Source organism: Hyperolius riggenbachi, chromosome 11, assembly GCF_040937935.1.
Source record: "Hyperolius riggenbachi isolate aHypRig1 chromosome 11, aHypRig1.pri, whole genome shotgun sequence".
NCBI classification, from domain to species: domain Eukaryota; kingdom Metazoa; phylum Chordata; class Amphibia; order Anura; family Hyperoliidae; genus Hyperolius; species Hyperolius riggenbachi.
This window is the reverse complement of record NC_090656.1, coordinates 201,994,164-202,014,674: the sequence shown is the minus strand read 5'-3', so window position 1 is coordinate 202,014,674 and position 20,511 is coordinate 201,994,164. Positions and strand designations below refer to the sequence as shown.

At 45.8% G+C, this 20,511-nt stretch overlaps 1 protein-coding gene across 3 annotated transcripts in view; it reads right to left on the bottom strand.

Moving 5' to 3' along the window:
- Positions 1-1,510: 1,510 nt before the first annotated feature.
- Positions 1,511-20,511, bottom strand: part of LMO1 (LIM domain only 1) — a 193,198-nt gene continuing 174,197 nt past the window's right edge. For all 3 annotated transcript variants that reach the window (XM_068260769.1, XM_068260768.1, XM_068260770.1), the window contains exons 3-4: positions 12,602-12,727; positions 1,511-2,947 (exon numbers count right to left, since the gene is read on the bottom strand). In XM_068260769.1, coding sequence (XP_068116870.1) covers positions 2,842-2,947; positions 12,602-12,727 — 232 coding nt within the window. In that variant the 3' untranslated portion in view covers positions 1,511-2,841. The remainder of the gene's footprint in view (positions 2,948-12,601; positions 12,728-20,511) is intronic.

Here is a 20,511-nt window from a genome sequence, read left to right as displayed (position 1 = left end):
CGTAAAGCAGCTGTTTTTTCCCACAATGCAATGAGGTTCACAGACAGGAAACTGCCAGGACCACGGTCCTCACAGTTTCCTGTGGGAGGGGTTTCAAGACAATATCAGCCATACAGAGCCCCCTGATGATCTGTTTGTGAAAAGGAAAAGATTTCTCATGTAAAAGGGGGTATCAGCTACCGATTGGGATGAAGTTTAATTCTTGGTCACGGTTTCTCTTTAAGAGTCTGAAACCAAAAGCTTTCCCAGGGTGTCATGGGTAGAGAGGAATTGGGTGGAAGCACTGAATAAAGAAACTGGGTAGAGGTACTGGTGGAGATGCCAAGTAGGGGTGCTGCTAAATGGAAAAGCTGGGTAGAGGGCCCTTGGTCCGGTGTTGGTGGAGGCCTTGGCTAGAGTTGGAGAAGTTGGGAGGAAGCACTGGTAGAGGAGCTTGGTGGAAGCACTATAATGGTGGAGATGCAAGCTGGAAGCATTGCATTGAGTTGCTGAGTAAAAGGTAGTGGTGGAGGTGAAACTGCTGGGTGGAAGCACTAAATGGAGGAGCTGGGTAGAGGCCCTTGATGTTGATGGAAGCCTTAGCTAGAGTTGGAGGAGCTGGGTGGAAGCACTTGTGGATGCGACTATCCTGGAAAAGCTGGGTGGGGCACTGAGAAGAGATTCTGGTAAAAGGAGCTTGGTGGAAGCTCTATACTGGTGGAGATGCAGGGTGGAAGCATTGTATGGAGGAGCTGAGTAAAGGTAGTGGTGGTGGTAATGCTTCTGCGTGGAAAGCACTAAACAGAGGAGCTGGGTAGAGGCACTGTGAGATACATTGGTGGAGTGCTTGACTTGATTTGTAAAAGGTGGGTGGAAGCACTGAATGGAAGAGGTGAGTATAGGAACTGGGTAGAGGTACTAGTGGAGACGCTGGGTGGAAGCACTAAATTAAGGATCTAAGTGATGGAGTGGGCCATGGAGCTGGACAGATGCTGAAGTGGAGGAAACTTGGTGGAAACACTTAATGGTGGAGGTAAGTGAAGGAGTTGGGTAGAGGTATTGGTAGAGGAGCTGGGTGAAAGCACTAAATGAAGGAGCTAAGTGGTGACACTGGTGGATGACCTGGGTGGATGCTGTGGTGGAGAATGAGAAAAGACTGGAGGAGGTGAGTAGAGGTGCTGGTACTGGAGCTGGGTAGAAGAACTAAATGAAGGAGCTATCTACTGTAAGTGGTGGAGCTGGGTGGAAGCAATGAAAAGAGGAGCTGGGTTGAGGCACTGGGTTAAGTGCTGGTGGAGGTACTGAGTGGAGTTGGAAGAATTGGGGTAGAAGCACTGGGTGAAGGTAAGGAGGAAGGTGGATCTACTAGATGGAGGACTTGGGCAGAGCTTGTTCTGGCTTGAGGAGCTGGGTGAATGTGCTGGGTATAGAGTTTAGATAGAGTTGTGACGTGGAGGCTCTGGGAGGAAGTGGATAGAGTAGAGTAAAAGCGTTGGAGGTACAATGCCTACAGAGGAGCAAACAAGGCAGCAACATTCATAATCTTTTAATTTCACACCAGTAATAAAATTGCATTACATTTTCATAAAATAAATGTTCCAGTTTATATACATAAAACAGACTGTACAGGAGCAACCTGGAGCCCCGCTCTCCCCGATTTCCTGACGCACAGACAGGCAGACGCAGTGCTCAGCTAAACAGGCACGACTGGACACCTAAAAATGGCAACTGCTTCGTGGGGGGCAGAGAGAACCACACAGCACACTGCCCTCTCCTCGGGGGCAGAGAGTACCACACAGCACAGAGTCCTCTCCTTAGGGGCGGAGAGTACTACAGAGCACACAGTCCTCTCCTTTGGGATGGAGAGAAGAAAACAGACCATTCAAGCGAAATGGGGAATACTCATCATACACTGTCCTCTCCTCAGGGCAGAAGGGGGGAGTATTACACAGCACAGAGTCCTCCCAAGGGGGATGTAAGGTATTTCATACCTTGACCTTTCCTCGGGTGGAGAGTACCATACAGCAACATCCTTCTCTTGGGTGGCAGAAGTTACCACATCATACTAACTCCTCTTCTCGGGATTGAAGAGTATCACACAGCACACAGTCCTTTCACAGGGAGGGGGTAATGAAGAGAAACACACACCACATACATTCCTTTCCTTGAGGGCAGAGCATACCGTATACTATGCAAATGTCTCCTCAAGTTTAAGGATTACCATATCATACATAGTTCTCTCATCAGCGGGAGTAATCACATTCCATACAGTGCTTTCATAAGGAGTGGAGAGTGCCACACAACATACAGTCATCTCATAGGTGCCGAGAGTACAACACCACACATAATCCTCTTGTGGGGGGTGGAAAGTACCACAGCACATTGTCCTCTCCTGTGGAATAGAGAGTACCACATCACATGCAGTCCTCTCCTCTTGGGTGGAAAGTATCACATCGTATGCAGTCCTCTCCTTGGGGGCAAAGAGTGTCACATCATACGTAGTCCTGTCCCCTGGGGCAGAGAGTATTACATCATATGTAGTCCTCTCCCTTGGAAATGGAGATTATTACATCATACATAGTCCTCTCAACTGGGAAGGAGAGCACTACATCACATGCAGTCCTCTCACTGGGGGACAGAGAGTATCACAACATAAGCAGTCCTCAGGGGTGGAGAATACCACATAATATGTAGTCCTCTCCTCAGGGGCGGAGAGTACCACATCACACACAGTCCTCAGGTGTATGGGAGGGGGGAGGCCGAAGATTAAAAAAATATTGCAGGCAAGCCAACAGACACTTGTCACTGCTTGCACGGCAGGACACCATTCGGAGGAGCTTTGGCCAGGCCAGACGCCGGTCGCTATTGGACTTGTGACTCGAAGCTCCCGTTCAGCTGGCCCTCTTCATAATCCATCTGGCACAGAATCATGTTGTTCTTCAGGAAAAACTTGTCCCCCACACAAAACCTGTAAACAGAAAATAACAGATGATTCAGCAATGAAGTGTTTGCAATTAAACTGTAAATGTTTGTATTCATTTTACTCAACTTGGGAAAATTTCATTACTTCTTGTCATGACCTCCTAAATTTGGTAGATCTCCCCAACAGTCATACAGACAGATTTAAGCCCTATCCCATAGAGCCATATTAATCCCTGCCATGCACGGATAAGGACCAAAAGTCTGAAAAAGACTGTCTGCATGTTTCGGCCCCGAAACCACCTGCTTCAAATCTGGAACGCAGAGATCTTGGCAATGGGGTCTCTAAGGTTGGCTCCCCCAATAAAGCGTTTGACAGATGTCCAGAGTCATGGGGGTTGATTCACTAAACTGTGCTACGACAAATAGCACGCCTTATCAGAGATAGCATGCTTTATAAGAGATAGCACGCCTTATCAAATATAACATGCCTTATCAAAGTTAACACGCCTTATCAGAGTAGCATAGCGAGCACTACGGAATTATGCCTGCTAATTGGCAATGGCACTCGTCTTGCCCTGAGCCCCTGTTCGTTTGTAGCGGCCCCTCGCTATACTGCTCTGTTAAGGCGTATTAACTTTGATAAGGCGTGTTATCTTTGATGAGGCATGCTATCTCTGATAAGGCATGCTATCTCTGATAGGGCGTGCTATTTGTCATAGCACGGTTTAGTGAACCAAGCAGCCCCTGGTCTCCAGAGGGCAAGATCTCACCACCGGAGATGCCACGAGATAGAAGGAGCCTCCTCCACCAAACACTGGCACATCATCTTCGGGTGGAGTACTATGTGGGTAATTAACAATCATTGAGATTAATTTCCAGGGAATGTTGTGCTGCTTCATGCTACATTATGGAGTTATAATAGCCTGGGATTAATTAAAAAAACCCTTAAAAACTGACCTATTAATTGCACATCTCATTACAGACAATGGCAGCAATTAATCTCTTGAAGCTCAGGTAATGCGGTGTTCAGCCGCAGCAATACATCAATACATCACTGCAGTCATTCTGACCATGGTAAAAGGCCAAAAAGCTTAGAATCTGCACTACCTCTTTGTATAACCGAGGCTTTCCTGAATAACAATAATGTAGAGATTTCCCCTTACAGGAGTGGAAGATGTGAGTCCTCTGTCATTATACCAGATCCTGTTCTGACACTGAATGGAGTCTACAAAGGTGGGTGGGGGTTAATGCTGAGCTGTAAAACAGTCACATCTTTCAACAGGACTTCTGATATGTAAGAACACATATCTGCTTATCATTCTAATTATTTATTATATTATTTTTTTATATATGAAGCACTAGAATGTTGAAGAAAAACTGTCAGCCATAAAATCAAATTCCATTTACCCACTGCTGTGTGTTTATTATGTAGTCTACATGGAGTCTGCATTGCAAGCGTTCCAATAAAATCATAAATGTTTCTGCTGTAATAAATCTTATCTCAGCCAGTCTGACTCTATTCTGGGTACATTGCTGGGGAGAAGGAAGCTTGTTATCTCCCCTCCCACATTCCTGCTCCTCACTGACTGGATGAGGGCAGTTAAATGTGACAGGAGGCTGAGAAAAGAAATACACCTCACCCCTCCACAGAAGCTGCTGAAATACAATCTATGCTGTACTCACATGTGTTTACAAAGCAAGCTAGATATGACAGTGCCGTTTTTAGTACAGAGCTCAGTGGAAAGGAGGACTAGCAATGCATACTTCATTCCAGGCAGAAGAAAAAGAAGAGTAAGGAATTTGAACCTTGATAACTTAACCTCCTTGGCGGTAATCCCGAGCTGAGCTCGGGGTATGCCGCCGGAGGTCGCCGCTCAGGCCCTGCTGGGCCGATTTCGGTTCTGAAAAAAGCAGCACACGCAGTTGGCACTTTGCCAGCCGCGTGTGCTGCCCGATCGCCGCCGCTCCGCGGCGATCCGCCGCGTGCAGCGGCGAAAGAGGGTCCCCCCAGCCGCCCGAGCCCTGCGCAGCCGGAACAAACAGTTCCGGCCGGCGCTAGGGGCTGGATCGGGCGGCTCTGACGTCAGGACGTCGACTGACGTCCATGACGTCACTCCGCTCGTCGCCATGGCGACGAGGAAAGCGAAACAAGATAGGCCGCTCATTGCGGCCTATCTTGTTACTTTCGATTGCCGGAGGCGATCGAAAGTACACATCAGGAGCGCCCTCTAGTGGGCTTTCATGCAGCCAACTTTCAGTTGGCTGCATGAAATATTTTTTTTTTAATTAAAAAAAAAACACATTGCAGCCTCCCTGGCAAAATAAATAAACCGCCAGGGAGGTTAATAGGGGTGGGTTAGTTAGGGGAGGCCAAAGTGTTTTTGGTGTAATCAGTAGTGTGGGTCTCAGGTACATGGACCCCTTTACTCTACATTCAGGGGTGTCAAACGCAATTACATAAGGGGCCAAAATCAGGGTTTTAGTTGCGGGCCACATGGTTTACCGCACCTCCCATGGCCCGGCGTCTGCATCCATTCATCTGTAACCATTCCAAAGCCCTGGTCAGCAGGGTCGGCGCATTATCTCCGAGGAAGTACGCGCGCACTCCTGTGGGCAGTTGTAGCCGGCGCATGCGGTTACCTGACCCGGACATACTATGCGCGCATGCGCAGTATGTCCGCTTGGGCCCTAGGTGACCAAATGCAGATGCTGCGTCTTCCCGCGGTAGTGCGTGCTTACTTCCGTGGACATACTGCGCATGCTCCGACCGGGCTTTGGAACGGGGCTGGTTACACATGAATGGATGCAGACGCCGGACCATGGGAGGTGCGGTAAGCCCAACTCTTCACACATACACAAGGCATTAATTTCCAAATCGATAAAGGACTAAGGTATCCTTTAACAGGCAGATGGGGGATGTCTTCAATGGGCATCCTAAAAAATGTCAGTTGCGATACCTGACTGTGGCCCCTGTACTGGTGTGCTCCTCTGTATGGGAAGGCAGCATGCTGTCATCTGCAATAAAAGAAAGGTGGCAATGGAGAGCAGCAATCTGTGCTGTATACTGTATTCCTCAAATCTGCAATACATACATAATCTTCCAGTCAGCAAACCAGAAGTTACATATGTATTGTGGGATACCAAGGCCAGTGGATGGACTCTCAGTGGAGGGGGCGGCAGCTCCAAACATCTAACATCTTTCTTGCTTAACTGCTTCCGGACCAGCAATCTCTGGCCCCTTAAAGGGAACCATAACTGAACCTAAAAATAAAGGTTTCAATTACTTGAGCTTCCTCCAGCCCCCTGTAGACGTCCTGTGCCATTACTTACCGGTCCCACGCCGTGGCTCAGATTCATTTTCAGCAGTGCGTCTGCGTGTCTTCGATCGCGCTCCCATCCCTGTGGCAGTCTTGCGTCTGCGCAGTATGCGTATTACATACATCGGCCACAGGGACGGCAGCGTGATCGAGGATGCGCGCGGCCAGAGCCGCACAGGCGCACAGCTCGGTGACTGTGGAGTTTAACATTAACCCTTTTCTTACTTTGGGCTCATTTTCCTTCAGACTTTGCACTCTTTATTTATCGGATCGGTCCAAGAGATGCATTAATTTAATATTTCCAAGCACGCCACAACTTCAGTAACTTCCAGATGAAGCCATGTCGCACACAGAGGAGAGAGCAGCAGATTTACAGCCCTCCTGTGCTCATAAATTATGGAAAAATTGTGGTCTTTTCTTCTGAACACAATTTACAAGTCAGGTTTATTTATGCCCTCCCTCCCCCCCCCACTTCCCGCACACGTACTGCGGCCGGCAGAGGCCCGCCACGTCGCTGTCCGCTCTGTGCTGGGCCATAACGTAATCATGATGCATATTACGGCTGTAAATCTGCAAATATTCTCGGAGGGGCTTAATATATTCCGGTTCCTATCTAAATATATCAGCTGGGAAAATAACCTCAAATATTTATATGATTTCTGCAGGTTAATTACATTTGCAGTGAATTATGGCGCATATGTCAGGGCTGCAGGCGATGCCTGTCGGCCACTAGATGTCGCTGTGACACCAGGCTGGCCGTCATTTGTCATACTGGGCCGTGAAGTCTCACATCACATAACAGAAGGGCTTCCATGCAATGTCCTATTCTAACTGCTAATCGGGGAAGCAGAGGAAAGGTGGCATTGTAAGCTCGCAAGGGCAGGGCTTTCTCGCCCTTTTGTGTCTTGGAATTTGTTACTCACTTTGTGTCTTGGAATTGGATATAGATTGTAATTATCATGTTACATTTGTCACTGTAATTGCTATGCCTACCAATTCTGTATTTTGTACCATTGTCTATATTTGGTGTGAACCATTGTCTGTATTATTATGTATGTGCCCCATGTTTGTTCCTTACTTTGTACATCACCACGGAATATGTTGGCGCTTTATAAATCAATAATAACAATATTAAATTGCTTAAAGGAACACCATCGTGAAAATTGTAACATTTAAAATACATGTAAACACATACAAATAAGAATTACGTTTCTTCCAGAGTAAAATGAGCCATAAATTGCTTTATTGTTATCTTGCTGTCACTTTCAGTAGGGAGTAGAAATCTGACAAAATTGACAGGTTTTGGACTAGCCTATCTCTTCATAGGGGATTCTCAGTGTTCTTATTCTCAAAAGTACTTAGTGAATGGTGGTTGCTCTGTCCAACTGCTAAAAAAAAAGTGTACTGCGAGCATGGAGGCTGGCCAGCATCTTTGTTTAAATCCTTTTCAAGGAGTGTCTTTATAAAGAATAAAGACCATGCTGAGAATCACCCATGAAGAGGAGGACTAGACCAAAACCTGTCAGATTTCTAATACCTACTGTAAGTGAAGGCAAGTTGAGAGACAACTATTTATATTTTTTTAATGTAGAAGAAATGAGCTTCTTATTTTTACATTTGGAATGGATCAGTTTGTTCCATTGGCATCAGTTTTTCCCATTCCATTGTGCATTGTCACCCGCTCTGTACACCTGTCGCCGTCACATTTGCGTTGCTCTACTGCTGCTGGGACCGCCGCTAGGGTCCACTGCAATGGGAGAAAACCCGGTATACAGATTGGAGCCCCAGCAAAAGCATTGAGACTCCCCATTGGTTTGCAACAGACCAATGGGAATCCTCCCTCAAAACTAGGGAGGGATTCCCAAACCAGGGACGATTCTCATTGATCTGTTACAATCCAATGGGAGCCTGATGCTTCTGATGGGGCGAGGATATGTAAACTGGAACCTCTCCCATGCAGTGGACCGAATGGCAGTGGCAGCAGACCTGAATGTGACCAGTGACATTGTCCGTTCTCACAAGCTACCAGTGATTCCGTCAGCATCTGCTTGGTCCAGCCGTTCCAGAAAAATCGTGGACCGCACATCCTTGCCTTCTGCTTGTCCGAAGGGAAAGAGCGGATCCATTAGGAATGGACCAATGTGAACAGATCTGCAGTCTGCCTTATGAGTGAGCATTTGCTTCTCTTGTGTTTGGCATTCATGGGCAGTTATGGGTGATTCCCATGGTGTAGGGATCAACGGGGCTCACCTGCGCTTAGGGTTAGGGGTCCCAGGTGGTGGCAGGGCCGTGTTTTTAAACCCTCTTTTGTGCAGCACTTAGTGTGTAGGCAAGCATTAGGAGGGGGGGTGGGAGGGGGGGGGGGGGGTGAGAGGGTTACCTACACACGGTGCCCCCTGCTGGTGATGTAATGTACGATTATGTGTGACCAAACTCTCTCTCCTGCATAGCTGGGCCGAGGCAGAGGCGAGAGAGGCACCAGCCTCAGGGTGCAGTGTAGGAGCGGGCGCACAACTCACTCAGCTATCATTCCCTTATTGTGTTTGAAGCAGAGAGAAATAAGAAAAGGGGATACATGGCAGTGGCAGCAAGCCAGATAACTAGAGATCAAGGTGTTGGGGGCCCTGGGGAGCCTCTTAGTCTAATAGCAATCAGTGTGTGACAGCTGGGGTGGGAGGGATGGAGGGGCGCACTTTGGTGTCTCAGCCTCGGGTGCTGGAGGACCTTGTTCCAGTTCTTCTCTCCTGACTATGGCCAAAACTTTGCTCTCTGCTAGTTTTGGTCCGGCAGACACAGGTGTAATTTATGCCCCTCTATTGGCTGACAGGCTGTCTGCAGACCAAGTTAAATAGCAGAGTGCTGTCTGGGAGTGAGCATTCGCTTCTCTTGTGCTTGCCTGATGGCACATGACAATCTCTGGCTATTTAAGCCATGTTAGTGACAATGTTTTACATCAGATTAGAAGAGGAAACTCTTTATATTTCCTGAAAAGCAGATCATTTTATTTGTACACATCTGGTGCAGATTTGGAAAATGGCCTAAACTCGACTTACTGAAGGTTTTAAGCAAAAAGACGTTCAGCTTCTGCTCAGCACAAGATGCTTAGTGCACCATCTGGGCGAGGAAAGTTTACAGGGATTTTGTAGCCGCTGTGCTGTGATATCCAATGAGAAGCATTCTGTCAGGAGTATAAAAGGAACAGGCTAGACTGGTACATGTAGTATTCCAGTAGTTAGCCCTAATATTCTGCCTTGATGGAAAGCCCAAGAGGGGCCCTGAAGTGAAGTATGGATCCTCAGAATTGGTATGGATTCTAATAGTGAGCATTGTTCTGTAAATCTCAAGGAAGGTCAGAAATGGAACAATATAGAGACAGCCAAGCAGAACATCCCCAGGTCCAGGCAAATACTTCCAAGGCCCAGAGGTTAAAGGAAAGCCGTGAAGGAGTTGCATGATTGCAGGGTCCCCTCTCATTAGTTTTGCGAGGATTTCATGGCACCGTATTTATGTTAAAGGACCACATCGCGAAAAAATGTAAAATCTTAAATGAATGTAAACACATACAAAATAAGTACATTTCTTCCAGAGTAAAATGAGCCATACATTACTTTTCTCCTATGTTGCTGTCACTTACAGTAGGTAGTAGAATTCGGAGAGAACTGACAGGTTTTGGGCTAGTCCAGTGATCTGCAAACGTGGCTCTCCAGCTGTTAACCTCCTTGGCGGTAATCCCGAGCTAGGGTCGGGGCAGAAAACCGCAGTTCAGAGTGGTAATCCCAACCTGTGCTCGGGGTAGCCGTCGGAGGCTGTGTGCAGAGCAATGCAAGAGGGAGCATTTCTACATACCTCCCAGGGGATCCCAACACCAGCCGCCATTCTTCTTCCGCTCCCCCGAGGCTCTGCTTTCTCCTGGTGAGATCGCCAGCTGTCGTCATGATGACAGCCGGCAATCACACTTTAGAGTTGTAGCGCCACCTGCAGGATGGAGGGATAACTGCAGCGTTGGAGCCAGGGAGGTGAGTGGTTGTGGAACTGCTGCAGATCTCCCTGGCAGCATGATTTTTTCCAGGCTTTAGGGTGTGAAAGCGTGCACCGCTTTTAGACCCTAAAATCCGGAAAGAATCATAACGCCAAGGGGGTTAAGGGACTACAAGTCCCACAATGCATTGCAGGAGTCTGACAGCCACAGTCATAATTCATAAAGGCAAATGCATTGTGAGACTTGTAGTTCCTCTACGGCTGGAGAGCCGAGTTTGCAGATCATTGGGCTAGTCCATCTCTCCATAGGGGATTCTCTGCAAGGCCTTTATACTTTATAAAGAAGTTTTGTGGGAGAGCTGGCAGGCACTCGGGTAAATGCTGAATTAGGCAGGCAAAGTCCATGCAAAACAACTGAGAGAAATGAAAAGTCTGGCACTGCCTGAGCGGTATTAGATGAGCTCAGCTCGTCCATTATCGCCGCTGGTGGATTTCTCAGCCCCTGGAGGGTCTTTTTACACCAAATTTTCGGAGGGGGTGTAGCTAGTACTTGCCAGCTACATCACCCCTCCAATCACTGCCGGCCCCAATTGCTGATCCCCCCAATCTCGCTGTTTTATACGTACCCCCTCCCCCGGGGCCCGCACCGTCTTTCCATAGCCTCCATCGGTTGCTATGGCGGCGATCGGAACTGCGCATGACGTCATGACGTCGAACACCAAGCCCGATCATCGCCATAGCAACGCCTGAAGCTATGGCGGAATTCGTGGCCATCACGGGATCGCGGCCAGGTAAATATCGCCGGCGGCGAGCAGGGGGAGGGGGACAGTGCCGGGGGACTTGGGGGCAAAGTGTAGCTAGCCTAAAAAAAAAAAGCCACCTGCGCCCGTATGTCCGCATTTAATCAAACACCAGGGTGGTTAATAGCAGCAAAATTGAAGCAATACATTGTGCAGCATGATGCAATAAAATTACAAAACGTGCAGTTGAAAACTGACATCCATCAAACTTGTTATCAAAAATTGTATGGTTACAAAATGCTTGAAGTGCTGTACCCGGGTGTAGGGAGGTGGCAGGTTCTGTCAGATTTCTACTATCTACTGTAAGTGATAACGACCTAACAGAAAATGAATTTATGGCTCATTTTACTCTGATAGAAATGTATTTCTTATTTGAATGTGTTTACATGTATTTTACATTTTACAATTTTTGTGATAGTGGTCCTTTAAGGAAAATCTTAGATCATTTGATTGAACACACTCCAAGGTACATTCAATTTGCAAGTCTGCATGCAAACCAGATGTTTTTGCTTCTTATTGACCATGTCTTCTAAGCAGATACAGACACTTGTGTCACATGACCTAGTTACCACACTCTGTTCATCAGCCGTATCCTCAAATAGTGTACAGCAAGTTTCCACTACCAGAAAGTACAGTAAAAGTACGTTGCACATAATGAATCTTGCATGCTTATACCACCTGCGGCGTGCAAGGTGTTACTGTTCTATTAATAAAGCAGGTTTTATCTGTGTATCTGTGCCTGGTCTAAAGACTGGTATTCTTGACAGTTGAAAGAAACTGTAACAGAAAGTTAAAGGAGCACTAAAGTGAATTAGCTCATTTTAATTAACAGAAACAATACAGTTATGTGGTAGAAGTGTAAAAATAAAATAAAAAATAAGCAGAGCCATCCCAGTAATCACCAATTTAGTGGCTATTGCATCGCTAGTGATAGTTAGCGAGGAAGATGCCATTCACTTGTGGGGGACAACAATTATGTAACTGACATTTTTTAAATGAATGTCCATTATTCTTTCATATAATCACTAATGCAGGGACCTCTAGAAGGTAGAAACGAATAATCACTCCTACCACATCTCTGAAGGGAGGTAAATTTATTTTAAAAAAGTCAGTTGTAATTGTTGTCCCCCATAAAATAATAAGCTGATTGGCATCTCTTCGCTAACTATCACTAGCGATGCAAAGCCCACTGAATAGGTGATTATTTTTTTATTATTTTGGTTTTGTTACACTCCTACCGCATGTCTGTTTCATTGGTTCTGTTAAATAAAAATGTACTTATTCGCAATAATGCCCCTTTTATGATATTGACCTAAAGTATGTTCTTTCTTGTGTGTTTAATGTAAATATTGTGTATATATTGGAAATATTATGATGCAGGCTGTACAAAGACCGGAGCAGAGCAATATTCTGTAGATCTCTAGAGAACACTGTTCAGGAGGGTAGATAGGGCAGAGCACTGTTTTCCATATACTAGCATGGGTCAGTACTGGGGTAATCTGCAGAATGTACAGTATGTCTATGTCAGGGTGGAGATGACTCAGATCTGCAGAATAGGCATCTGCCAGGATTGGTTCTCAGTTGCAGGGTATTTTCTCCTCTTACCTCTGGTTGCAGAGTTGGCAGGCGAAACAGTCCAAATGGTAAACGTTATCTCTGGCCCGCATCACCATTTCGAAGGCAGGGATGAGTTTGCTGCAGGCGGCACAATTGCCTGTGGTTCCGAAGAGCCTGCCAAACACACACCAATGAAAACCACTTCAATTAAACAGCAAAGCACTAATGAACCATCAGCAACACACAAGGCCTGGAGCATGGGGAAAAAACAAAGTGATCTAAACAACCTTACCTAGATTTATTAAAGTGAACTCGAGGTGAGAGTGATATGGAGGCTGTCATATTCCTTTCCTTTTAAACAATACCAGTTGCCTGGCAGTCCTGTTATTCTTCTGGCACCAGTAGTTACAACACAGAAACAAGTATATTGCTAATCCTGTCAGAGCACCCGATCTGCATGCTTGATCAGGGCCTATAGCTAAAAGTATTAGATACACAGGTTCAGGGGCACAGTCAGGCAACGTGCATTGTTTATAAAGAAATAAATATGTCAGCCTCCATATCACTCTCACATTGGGTTCTCTTTAACTATCTGCTATAAGGGTGCAAACGTTTGTGGTTGTCACATCAGACAATAGATGTAGTAGAGTATCAATAGAGTACATGAAGTAGAGTATTACATGAGAGAGTACATCAAGTAGACCAGTAGAGTACATGAAGTAGCATTTAGACTCCTGCAGTGATGGCCCAGTTTCACTAAGTGTAGAGAGCAGGGGTCCCCAGACTTGTTCGGTCAAGGGCCAGGTCAACATACTTCAGACTGCCGGAGCATACATAAAATGATATATACTTCACCCCCACGCCAACCATGCACAGAAGAGAACTTCCAGCAGCAGCTATTAATTCACGCGGTGCCCAAAGAAGTCTTTGCACCCAAGACAGTGAAGAATACTCAGGTAACACCCTGCCATCCAATTGGACAGCAGTGTCACCTGCCGTGGAATTGGATCAGAAGCCAGCGAATGACTGCTTTCTGTCTTCCATGTGGAAGGGTGGTGCCAGCACCGCTATTCTATATGCAGGCTTCCAATATTTAAAGATGCAGTGGTCCACACCTATAAGTAATACATTTTGCTTGTGGGGGCCGTTGAAAAAGCCGCAGGGGGCCGCATTCGCTTAGTTTGAGAACCACTGGTGTAGAGTATGCAAGGACAGTACATATGTGATGTACTGACTTGTGTGGATCATTGCTGTGCAATGCTGCATTGCATGTAGGGAAGGGATGATATTGATGATGATGGAGGAAACCAGAAGTGGTGGGAAGCACAGTGTGATGGAACAAGAACTGGGTGGGGTAGAGGTGTGTCAGCCTTCATAGGTTTGCTATGGGACCTCAGTGTGATGGAACAAGAACTGGGTGGGGTGGGGGTGTGGCAGCCTTGAGAGGTTTGCTATGGGACCTCGTTGTGATGGAACAGGAACGGGGTGGGGTGGGGGTGTGGCAGCCTTGAGAGGTTTGCTATGGGACCTCAGTGTGATGGAACAAGAACTGGGTGGGGTAGAGGTGTGTCAGCCTTCATAGGTTTGCTATGGGACCTCGTTGTGAGGGAACATGAACTGGGTGGGGTAGAGGTGTGTCAGCCTTCATAGGTATTCTATGGGACCTCAGTGTGATGGAACAGGAACTGGGTGGGGTGGAGGTATGGTGTCCTTCAGAGGTTTGCTATGGGACCTCAGTGTGATGGAACAGGAACTGGGTGGGGTGGAGGTGTGGCGTCCTTCAGAGGTTTGCTATGGGACCCCATGTTTTGTAGTGATGCCCCTGGTGGCTTGTCCTGCAATTCTGAGTTCCTAGGGTCTTAGGTTCAGTTACAAGGAACAACATGATATGCAGAGAATTTGTTTATTCTTCCTGTGATTGCTTTGGGTGGTCCAGAATGTATAGAAATATATTAGTGGGTTATTTGTAGTGTGTATTAGCCAAAGGAATCTTGTGAGTTCCTTATGGGGAAGAGAACTACCAAACTGGAATATGCCAGATGTATGTAAATTAATAAAAATAATAGTGTGCGACTGTGGTAAGATTAGAGTGTAAGCTCCTCGGTGTAGAGACTGATATACATGGATCAGTGGTCTCTGTACAGCGCTGTGGAATATGTCAGAGCTATATAAATGTGACTGTGGTGAGGGCATTAGAGTGTAAGCTCCTCTGGTGCAGAGACTGATGGGAATGAACCAGTGATGTCTGTACAGCACTGTGGAATATGTCAGAGCTATGTAAATGTAAATTAGTGACTGTAGTGGGGATATTAGAGTGTAAGCTCCTCTTGTGCATTGCACTGTGGAATATGTCAATCATAGAAATCAGTTTAATAAAGAAAACAGCATAACTCATATTTTTCCTACAGCTACAAATGCGTCCTTGTCAGTTAAGTGGATTTTAAATTACAGAGGCCTGAAATTAGAATCACAGCAGTCTCAATGCCATAGATATTTCCAGTATAAAGTCTGAATAGCACAAGGTAATATGAAAGGTAGAGAATGTATTGTGCAGTAATGTTGCCATCTGGCGCTATAAAATTACAGCGCTGTTTGTTCTTCGTATATTTATAGACACAATTAATCCTCAGATGCCAAGAAACAGGGTGACAACGCAGCATTGGAACACCTGTACGATCTTTAGAGGAGTCTGGCCAAGAAGGAACTTTTCTGCTACTTTGAAAATTATAGGTGTAGTCGATTATTTGATGATTTTTTTTTCTAGGGTAAATCCCTTTTTATATCTGTAAACATCTAGAGGATATTAGTGTTTGTTCCTGGCCAATGAACCATGGATCTCCTAAACATTTATTACCAATTAGAATGAATCAAAGGAAAAGTAAACTGACACCAAGATCCGCCTATAGATCCTACATAACGATTTCACAAATTGGCAAATAAATAATTTCATACATTACTATTATATATGTTATGGTCAAAGCCAGAAGTGTGGCCATTTCCCAAATTGTCCGGCCAATGTGAGAAGTGAATATAAAAATCAGCGCAGATCACAGTAAACCAGATGATTCAGTGTGCAGTCTATTGAAGCTTCACCATACTGGTAGTCAAGCTGTTCTTGTGATCACCGTCATCAATGAATAGAAAGGGGCTTACCAGCTGCCAACAACCCACGTTATAAGGTTGTGTATATCGTTTTGATCAATCCAAAACCTGATTCAGCATGTGTGAAGGTCCAGAAGCTGTCCAGTCCCTCGTTCAGAAGGTTCCAAACCAAGATATGCGATATAAAATGCAATAGAGAGTCGTAGCTAGTTCATCAGGGAGGAGTCAAAGTGTAGTGGTAGCCAATCAGCAGCAGAGGATTACACGTGTCATCTGTTGGTACTGCAGGTATGAGGGGAGCCAAGCGCTTTCCTTGGCAGAGACACAGTAGTGGATGGCGGGAAAGGGTTGTCTGCCTTGGGAAGAATGGCCTGTCATTGGCACTTGGCTGGACAGCCTGTCGTGGGCAGGAATCAGGATGGCCTGTGGTCGGCTGCTTCAGCAAGGCTTCAGCACTGCGGGAGAGGACTTCACTCTTTACCTGTACTGCAGATAGCAATCCTTGTTATACTGACATCTGGCATCCATTTTCCATGCACTGCAGGAGACTTCACAGCTAATGTGGGAAGTGGCCAAGAGATGTGGCCGAGGTCAGACGTAAGAGAATACATCGTACTTTGACTGGTCGTATCTTCACTCTTGTGAATGTGTAACAGGCACTAACTAACACTAACCTCCCCCTCTCCTATGCCTAAGCCTGACCTCCCCAGATTCTGTCACGTTCGAGAAAGTGACACCACAACAGGCAAATAGTGGAATTGCAGAAAAGTCATTTTGCACATTGGCCAGCCAATGTTGTACTTTGAATCATGATGTTACAACTAAATTGGCCATTCTGAGAGATACCCGACCAGTTCCCACTTTGTCTGGCTTCTGGCTTTGACCGTAACATATACACTGAAATGTCTGACATAACCTAGGGCCTTTAGAAATAATAGTTTTTTTTTTAAGTGTGACTCTAGTTTTCACCTTACCTTACATTGTGTAAGATAATTCCAAGTAACTACCGAGACAAAAGGGAGTACACCCACACTTTCGGCATAACTATCAATAGTGGATGGAGTTGCCAGTCAGCCACAGTGGGGAAGGAGTCAACCTTGCAAATCCAAAAGTCATCTAAAGTGGAACCTGTCTAATGCAGTGCAACGCTATGGCCTATTGATTGACTACCGCTCCTGTCCCTCCCCCGATCCATCAGTTGGAGATCGAATCGATTCCCAGCAGATTAATCAAATCTTCAGGGACTCCAACTGTAAACTGTATGAGTGTATGGGTATTTTTATGGCAGCACAAAATGTAAATCTGGTCCTAGATCTGAAGACCAATGGATTATATTCCTGACCATTTACCAAAGCACACGCTCAACTGTTGTCACCTGAAATGTATGACAAACGGCAGGTCGGGCAAGAATTGTAGAGAAAAATGGGCAAGAAAAAGTCCTAATGATGGTAAAAGACATCGATTATCGCCCATGTAGACTGATCCGTACTGGTGGATTGGCTCGGATCATAATCAGTGTTAGTTGTTCATACCGAGTGACAACAAACGATCACTCCCTCCAAAGTTCTCACGTGTGGCCAATTTCACACTTCCGGGTCCTCATTTTTGCACTTCTGCTCAGGATCCGATCGGCGGACCGTCGTTGTACTATGTGTAGGGAATTTTCCACTTCTGGATCCTCATTTTAACCCTTCCACTAACTGGTAGTCATTTTAGCCCTTCCGCTAACTATCTGATCGATGGACTGTTGTAGTGATGTCACCAAATTAAATTGGGCTTTGCCATCGTAAGCGTTGGGGATCGTTCGTGTAATACCGATGGTGATCGAACATTTGTACAGGCCTTTAATGTTGGCTGTAACCAACCTATCACCAGGGCTGGATTTCTGGAAAGGCCATAAAGCCCAGGCCTTGGGCGGCAGCTGGATGTGGAAGAGGGATTGCTGCAAATGGAATACAAAGGTTGCAAATAGGGAGCAACAAATAGGGAGCTGCAGCCCAAGGGATTTCAATATAATAAAAGGGAGCTGCTGTACATGAATGTTGGAAATGGAAGAGGGGTCTGCACAGGAAAGAGAGGGGAAAGTGCTGTTCATAGAAGGCGAGCAGCAAGAAAGTTGGCCTAGGGGCACACAAAGTATAAATCCGGCCTTGCCTATCACTATCCACTGTTTAGATTGCCCAGCGTGTCTTCAAATGTCCGACCTACACAGATCTGTTTCAGCAAGTGATGAACTGCTTCAGTCCCATTGGCTAAACACACCTGACCTTCAGCCCTTCAAGGATGGAACTAGCGCAATTCCTGTCCAGAAGTAAAGAAATAAGAGAATATCAGGAACTGCCTGTCTGCTGGCCTAGCAGAGCCTCTCCGTGGCTGACGAATAAACAGAATTTCCAGAGATTTATCTCTCTGAGCTTCTCCTCTATTTGTTTCATGTAATTATTGCCGTAGCAGCTGACGAGGGCTCTTAGCGGCTCGACATCCCGTATCAATCTAGAAAAATGGATTTTGGGGGAATGAGGTGTCCCGCGCGCATCCGCGTCCAGTGGAGGAGTCCTTGGCGCCTGCAAGCCTCAATACAGTGCGCTGTATAAATGATATAATATTCTATTAAAAGGTATCGCGGCCCATGAGCTAAGTTGTCAGTCCCGCCGCCGCCATCGTTCTGTTTTTATGTCAAGAAATACAACACGGTTCTGATGTTTTAAACACACAATATGGGCAAAAAAACAAGAAAAATTTGGTATCATAAATGCTTTTTTTTTTCTTTACGTTTTTTTCGCCCCCTTGGGGGAAACATGTCACAAGCAATCACCACACGCTGAATTTTCATGTCTCGGTAGCATTAAAAAAAAAAAACGGATAAAAAAACATGACTATTACTGCCACCGAAAAATCTAATGAAAAAAGAAAATTCCAGTGACAATTATTCTATTCACTGGTATTCTTTCTTTTACCCAGGCAATTACAGCTTTCAATCTGTTTGTGGCGCAGGGAGCTGACCTCAATGCCGCCGCAGGGTCAATAATATATTGCAAAAGGATTAACTATGTTTTCTTCTCTTTCTGTCTCGATAAGAGTCTGGAGGGGGGAGGTGTGAAGCACCTCGGAGGCCGCGGCGACTACAAATATGTGATTATTAACAAGAGTTCTCCATCAGATGGAGCGCAACGCCAGATCTCCAGCCTAATTGAAAATCATGACATTGTTTTAAAATGAGGCCTCGTGGAAATATGAGCAATTCATGCTGTCACTTCCTTCCAGCGTAATGAAAGAGCTAATATTACAGCCTAGTTCTGCATAACAACCAAATATATAAACAGCAGTGCTTTGAAGTTTACACACTGTTTTGAATGTGTAATTTACCTAAATTCAATTTATTTGGCTTGCAGTATTATTTTTAGTTTGATGATATCTCCTTCTTGTCTCACAATGCCGTCTTTATTTTCATGCCCTTCCTCTTCCTGAAACTTAGAGGAACTGTAACGACCTATAGTTGACATCCAATAACTATATATTGGAATGCATCTCCGCCCTCCCACTGAGGCGTAGCCTAGGCTGTTTATATGGAATTCTCCCCCTCAGACCATTCTGGGAGACCAGAGATCTTTTCTACTGGCTTAGAACTCTCAGTAAACAAATACTCCGCAGAGATCACCTGCCAGTACTAAAGATGTAGCCTCCTGTAATAAATTGCAGAAAATAAATCAGGGAGAGGAAAAATATTGCAATGGGGAAACACTGACTAAATAATCTATAAATTAATCTTGTAAAAACTAGTGACCTTAGCCCTGTCACGCTCATTCGCCGTGCGCATGCCCGCCGCCGTGAGCGCACACGCCCGCCCCTCCTGGCCCCGTCCTCCTCTGCATCATTCCCCCAGAAACCTCCTCAGTGTCTCTGCGTCCCTTCCTGCACATGCGCACAACAACAACAAAAAGACACACATAGGGACATGGGACGCAGAGACACATGCGTTTTATTAGGTAAGATGTTATCAGTACAGTTCCTCTTTAATGAGAATGAAACTTGTTGAAAAGTTGTGATTTTCAGCCATCGGAATCTATGGTCCCATCTGAAATAACTAACAATATCAGTGACACAGCGGTAGCCTTGTCTCCTCCGGTTTTCAGCCTAGGTGTGACTCCTGCTACAGATGAAATGCTAACATTTGTACAGCCCTGTTCTCCTGTGGGACTCAAAGCAAATGGACAGCTGAGCAGAGCTGCAGCCACTGAGAGCAGGCTCAGGAAGCCGCCCTGATGGACATTTAGAGCATTAGAGTCTGGCTCAGAGACTCCCTACTGATTGGGTACTGCTCTCCTACACAAAAAGGTGTTGCCCTTAAAGGGAACCAAACTGAGAGGGATATGGTTGTTTCCTTTTTAAAAAATACCAGTTGCCTGGTAGTCCTGCTTATCTCTTTGGTGCAGTAGTGGCTGAATCACACACCTGAAACAAGCATGCAGCTAATCCAGTGTGACTTCAGTCAGAGCACCTGATCTGCATGCTTGTTCAGGGGCTGTGGCTAAAAGTATTAGAGACAGAGGATCAGCAGGAGAGTCAGGCAACTGGTATTATTTTAAAAGGAAAAATCTATATCCTTCTCAGTTTAGGTCCCCTTTAACTAGTAACTTAACTCTCCACTTGCCCTGTATTCTGCTCTCACATTAAACGAACTACCTCCTTTTAACTCAAAAATAAAACCAAAATAATGTTAACATTTGTATGTCACTTTTCTCCTGTCAGACTCAAAGTGCTTGAGAGCTGCAGCCACTCGGAAGCACTCAGTAGGCTACCGTGCAGTGTTCAGGCGTCTTGCCCAAGGAGTCCTACAGGCTTATTGGATAGGCTGA